The following is a 941-nucleotide window of genomic DNA, read 5'->3' on the forward strand; positions in this document are numbered from 1 at the left end:
CAGACTGTTCATGAATGAATGATTAGGAAGATGGATGGATAGACAAATATAAATTAATATTAGCAGTGGATGCTCTGTTTCCATGAACATGTTAACAATTTTGAAATAATAAGTTTTAAAAACAAATTTTAAATTATTTTTTAAATCTTAAAGAAAATGACTTAGTAACAAGAGATCTTATATTTCTTAAAACAGCTCGATTCAAGGCACTGTTTTGATCGCTTACATACACTAATAGACTCAGAGCTCTTGACTGCATCATTTACGGGCTGGGGGCGCTCCGAAGGCGAGTGTGGGAGACCTGGAAGGCGGTCAGGATTCAGCCAAGGCCTCTCCCCCAGAGGTCCCCAACCCACAGGCCACGCAGTCAGCAGCCACGGGTGGACAGGGCTCCGCACCCCACCCCCCACCCCCACAGCGGACTACAGCTGACAACAGCCGCACAGAGGGCCACGGCCCACAGCAGACCTGGGCTCCGGGTGTCGTGGGCAGTCAGTGGCCACCTGCCACCTGCCGTCCGCTGTGGAGGCCCCACGCGGCGTGAGGGTGCAGACTTCCTCCCACAGAGAGAAGCCAGCCGCCCGGGCTCGGGGCTGGGGGAAGCCCCGTTTCCAATCCGGGGGCTTTGTCACCGTTGGAAAGAGGGGGCATTGCAACCTCAGCCTTGGGGGCGCCTGAGATTCGGGGGACACAGCCGGCGGGGGGAGCCACTTCCTCAGGAGAAGCCAGAACCCGAGTTCAGGGAGGGGCTCCCACCTGCCCCCGGACCCCGCAGCTCCGTCTGCAGGGTCTTGATGAGGGGGTGTCGGCCTTGGTTGCAGAAGGAGCCCGCGAAGTCGTCCATGTCCAGCGCCCAGACCATGGCCCCGCCCAGGCCCTTCTGCTTCAGGTAGCTGACCTGCGGGGGAGGGGGGGGTGCAGGAGCTGGAGGCCGCGGGCCG

General features: G+C 58.1%; 1 protein-coding gene across 1 annotated transcript in view; it reads right to left on the minus strand.

Moving 5' to 3' along the window:
- Positions 1–161: 161 nt before the first annotated feature.
- LOC102757108 (chitotriosidase-1-like) overlaps positions 162–941 on the minus strand; it is a 4,138-nt gene continuing 3,358 nt past the window's right edge. The window contains exons 5-6 of the mRNA XM_006776577.2: positions 757–898; positions 162–301 (exon numbers count right to left, since the gene is read on the minus strand). Of these exons, the coding sequence (XP_006776640.2) occupies positions 162–301; positions 757–898 (282 nt within the window). The remainder of the gene's footprint in view (positions 302–756; positions 899–941) is intronic.

Source organism: Myotis davidii, unplaced genomic scaffold, assembly GCF_000327345.1.
Source record: "Myotis davidii unplaced genomic scaffold, ASM32734v1 scaffold609, whole genome shotgun sequence".
NCBI lineage: Eukaryota > Metazoa > Chordata > Mammalia > Chiroptera > Vespertilionidae > Myotis > Myotis davidii.